Source organism: Nematolebias whitei, chromosome 8 (assembly GCF_014905685.2).
Source record: "Nematolebias whitei isolate Nwh7 chromosome 8, NemWhi1, whole genome shotgun sequence".
NCBI lineage: Eukaryota > Metazoa > Chordata > Actinopteri > Cyprinodontiformes > Rivulidae > Nematolebias > Nematolebias whitei.
The window spans coordinates 11988234-11993092 of NC_056505.1; the positions used below are offsets into that span (position 1 = coordinate 11988234).

The 4859-nt window shown below is 42.1% G+C and overlaps 1 protein-coding gene across 1 annotated transcript; it reads left to right on the plus strand.

Annotated features, from left to right (window-relative positions):
* The first annotated feature begins 806 nt into the window (after window positions 1–806).
* Window positions 807–4023, plus strand: LOC119413024 (lipoxygenase homology domain-containing protein 1-like). The gene is made up of 7 exons (XM_037680037.1): window positions 807–851; window positions 963–1140; window positions 1281–1466; window positions 2306–2476; window positions 2590–2713; window positions 3271–3462; window positions 3543–4023. Exons 1-7 carry the CDS (start codon window positions 807–809, stop codon window positions 4021–4023), a joined length of 1377 nt encoding a protein of 458 aa, XP_037535965.1.
* The last annotated feature ends 836 nt before the right edge of the window (window positions 4024–4859 follow it).

The following is a 4859-nucleotide window of genomic DNA, read 5'->3' on the forward strand; positions in this document are numbered from 1 at the left end:
CCCTCAGGAAGGAGGTTAAGGAGCATTAAGTGTAGAACCACTAGACTGAGGAACAGCTTCTACCCTGAGGCTGTTAGACTCATGAATCTCTAACTAGAATAATCACTGTGAAAAACCATATCATGTTGCTGCTGATCTGTTTCATGTTGCTGCTGATCTGTTTCAATGTTGATGTGTTCATGCGTGCACATCTGCTCACAGACTCATGTTCATGTTTGTGCTGATGTTCAATGTTTTATGTTATGAGTGCTTAGTGTATATTTAGTTGATGTTTTTCTTAGTTCATATCTTAGATGTTATTACTGTTTTTCTCTTACATTTTATTGTTGGATGTAACTGGGACCCTGTGTACATAATTTCGCTCCACCACATGTACCACATGAGGTGCGAATGACAATAAAGAAACTCTGACTCTCTGACTCTGACTCTGAAATACAAGCAGAAAAGTCATTAATTCTATGTCAAATTGTTCATCCCTTCTATATAAGGGGCCGAGATGGGGCAGAGGGAGGGCAGCTGACCCGGGACCCAAAAGCCACAGACTCGATCCCCAGCCATTCCCATATGTTGGGGTGTCTCTGAGCAAGACACCTAATCCCTAATTGCTCCCCGGATTCCCACATAGCTACCCAGGGCTCCACCTGGATGTATCCCAAGTGCAATGGGGTAAATGCTGAGAAACAAGTTTGCCATTGTATGGGAACATACAATGATGACAACACATAGCACTTACTTCTTCACTTACTATAATCCATCCATCCAACCATTATCTTGTATGCTTCTTCCTTTCCTGGTCGCAGGGGGTCATGGTTTCCGAACAGGATTTTATCCAGCATCCTTCTCACAGAGAGGCAATAACTCTACCAACTGCGTCACTGTGCCACCCCTCATTATATGTATAATGTTAATCTAAAAAAACAATGACAATATATATTTGCATCATTAAATATCCTGAATTTTAGATCCTCGTGCGGAACCTGACCACAGAGGAAGAGTATCTGTTCACCTACGAGAATTGGCTATCCAAGACCAAAGGGCCCAAAAGGACGAAGGTGTGTGAGCTACCGGCAGTGGTGGACGACGAGGAGATGGTGGAGAAAACAACTTACATCATCCAAGTCCAGACCAGCGATGTTGGAGGTGAGTCACGTGGGTTTTGTGCAGTTTCTTTGAGTGATGGGGTCAGATTTACCTTGAGACAAAGAGCAGGGCTTTAAAACTGAATATTTCTGAGTTTGTTGGTGTCAGATTGGGTTAGTCCAGTCCATGTGATCTTCCAGGTGCTGGTACTGATGCCAACGTGTTTTTGATCCTGTTCGGGGAGTACGGAGACACCGGGACGATGGCTCTGAAGGAGAGCACCAACAGGAACAAGTTTGAGCGAAAAATGAAGGACGTGTTTAGGTTTCCTGACATGCTCAGTCTGGGAGAGCTGTCCAAAGTCCGAGTGTGGCACGACAACACAGGTGAGGAGGAAACGACCACAATAAACATCAAATAAACAGATTTTTGTGCATAAATTTAAAAAAAAAATCACACTTTCAATCATTGATTTCTATTCTAATATGGTAATTAGGTTTGTTCATGTTGACATCATTTAGTAAAGCATGTTCCAGTTGTTCTATAAATATTTCTGATTATTCTAAAGTCTAAAAGTAACAAAGCACTTCATGCTAAAACCTAAATGAAACAAAAGTATAGCGACAAACCAAAAGTAAAAAACTAGTTTGAAGCTAAGGCTAAAGCAAAGGCTAGTTAAAAATTAGAAGTAGCAAAAGGCCAGCTAACAAAATGTTTGCTAGTAGCAAAAGGCTAGCTAAAGACAAAAGTAACAAAATTTAATAGCTAAAAGTACCAAAAGACTAGCTAAATGTATCAAAAGGCTAGCTAAAACCTAAAGTGACTAAAGATCACCTAATACTTAGAACATTAAGATTTATAAATAAAACTTAATATTTTGAAAAGCATAACACTTAAATAAACCAAAGTCACATCTACTGAATGAGATGAAGATTTTGATAAAATAATAGCTAAAATTCCACAATTTATGCAGAAGTACAATAAATAAATTGCAAAAAAAAAAAAAAAATGTATGAAAAAACAAAACCCAGGAAAGCGCTGGTCTGTTTGCTGACTCAACAATCATGCTATGAGAAGCTGTGAACAAAAGTTTGCACGATCTTGAATTAAGGATCAAATACTCATTCTTGTTTTAAACATTATTCTGTTACAGTAAAATAAAACTTCTTGGAGACAAGAGAAGAACCTAAACCCTCATGCAGTTTGTTTATCGTGTTGCGAACAGGCCCAGCTCCTGGCTGGCACTTGGAGTACATCGAAGTGAAAGACGAGGCCATGGACCAGACGTTCAGGTTCCCCTGCGACCGTTGGTTGGCTAAAAATGAGGACGACAGGCAGATTATAAGGGAGCTGGCTTGTGCCAACAATGACACCATCGACCTCAGTGATAAAACCAGTTCGTATAAATGGATGTTTGCCGAGTTCGAACTCTGTAATCAACAAAGATTGACGACCTGCCACATGGGAAGAGATCACAGTGCAGCTTTGTCTGGCTCTGTTTTCCCACAGAATACGAAATCGCCACAACGACTGCGAACACAGACGACGCCTCCACCACAGAAAACGCCTGGATCGTGTTGGAGGGAAGGAAAGCTCGTTCCAAAGAGTTCGTTCTGGAGAATAAGAAAAAGAAGTTTTTATGGTATGTCTTCAAAGGGAGTACAGGGTGCCTTAGTTTGAGTTAAACCTTTATATATATTCTCTTCTCCACATTTGGTCTTTCTACCTGTTTTGACTTGTAGATTTCTGTTTTCATGAGAGAATTTCCCAGGATGCATAAAAACTGCTGCTCATACTATTCATTGTCTGAAGCCAAAAGCCTAAGGGTTTTGTTTTTGCGTATGTCTGTGTGATTAGCTTTGTTTGTACCGTCAGCAAAATATCTCCAAAATCACTGAATTGATTTTAATTAAATGAAAGGAATCGTTATGGCCACCACAGACAAGCAACGTTAACCTACACACACAAACACAAAAACTATTCCTAAGACAGTTTTTCAGATACTGCGCTACATTTCTGTCTGTAGCTGATAGTCTGTCATAACACATACTCGAAGTGCTAGCATATCATGCAAGACATTGAGGAATTTTGTATGAGACTGCATGTTTTTTTAAAAGGTTTGACCAAAATGACTACAACGCCATTATTTCTGAAGATAAAATGATCTTAGTTTGACACTAAGGTGGGGAGTGAGGCGTATTCCTTAAAAATGTTGACCTTTCACAGCGGTGCCACTGACTCATTTGAGTTCTCATCCAAGCACTTGGGGGAAATTGCCGGTATTTGCCTTGGCCACATAACAAAGGATGGAAAGAAGGTGAAGAAGGAAGTCTTTTGGCACATTTTGGAGGTGGTGGTGACAGAGATGGAGCTGGGAAACAAGTGAGTGGAGTCTCACGCTGCTTCTCATTTTCTCATGTAAACAAACGTCACATGAATGAGTCTAATTTTTCATGTTTTAGGTATTTCTTCCACTGTGATGCCCAAATCCCCCTGGCAGCCAAAAAGGACCAGTTCCTGACCTTTGAGTGCTATAAATCTGTTGAGAGCTTCGCAAGCAAAGTGCGCAAACTGGTCCCTGTCAAATACGAAATCATCGTCATCACCGGGGACGTCAAAAGCGCCGGAACTGACTCCAATGTGTTCATCACCATCTACGGTGTCAACGGTGACTCGGGCAGGCGACAGCTGAGGCAGAAGTTTCGCAACCTTTTCGAGCGGGGCCGGACAGACCGCTTCGTTCTGGAGATGCTGGACCTTGGGGAGCTGCTGAGAATCAAAGTGGAGCACGACGGCAGCAGTTTCAACTGCGGGTGGTTCTTACAGTGCGTGGAGGTGACAAACACGGCCAACTCAGTCACAACCATCTTCCAGTGTGGAAAGTGGCTGGATCGGGAGAAGGCTGATGGACAGATCCTCAGAGTGCTTTATCCCAGATATTAGGCTACAAGAAGCAAAGGAAGGGGGAACATTTAATTTATCTCGTGTAGCAGAATCAGAATAAACTTTATTGGCATTGCACCGAGATACAACGTGAACATGTACGTACAGTCGTGCGAAAGATGGGCGGAGTGCACGAAGCTGCAACTATAGAAAGCGTGGCCCTCTTATTCTTATTCAGAATAATATTTTGCTTAGATGAGAAAAGGAAAGAAAACATGAGGAGAGACGGTATAAAAAAAAAGATCTCTCAAGCCGTGTCCTAGACAGGGCACGATTTGAGGCATCAAAAAAACCTACCACAGCAAAGCAACATAAATAGACGTTATACATTTACATATAGGCCGGTGAAAACATGAAATTTTTAAGGGAAAGTTGTAGCATAGTCCAGAGCCCCCCATCTCAGCCATTGTCCAGATAAGAGGTGACTTTCATCATCAGCTCAGTTGAGGTTCTGTCACATGTCCACGGCCTTGGGGAAGGGAAGGGTGTGGAGACAGTCAAAGCATCTTTGTTGTTTTCAAAACATTCCAGGAGGAGTTGAGATAAGTCCGGCGTCAAGGCCACAGTTTGGGTCAGGCAGAACTCATGAATTGTTGTTTCTGCCTTTAAAGTCTCGCTGGTATGTATTCCTCTGATGGAACTCCAAAATAGCCGAATCAATTCTTTACGCCAAAAGTCGAGCTCACAGCTTCTCCAAGATTATTTCCCCTTCATGTGTGCTGCTATAGAGTCCGCAGTCCTGATAACAGCCTGCTCCAGCTCCCTGCTGCAGCTCCACAAATTCAGTCTGAGCGCTGTCGAGATTCGACACATCCACACAAATTTGAATACAATCC

Coding starts and splice junctions, on each gene's coding strand:
- LOC119413024 (XM_037680037.1), top strand. CDS start 807: ATGGTTTCCGAACAGGATTTTATCCAGCATCCTTCTCACAGAGAG. Junction 852..962: donor AGCATCCTTCTCACAGAGAG/GCAATAACTCTA, acceptor CCTGAATTTTAG/ATCCTCGTGCGGAACCTGAC. Junction 2,477..2,589: donor CGACCTCAGTGATAAAACCA/GTTCGTATAAAT, acceptor GTTTTCCCACAG/AATACGAAATCGCCACAACG.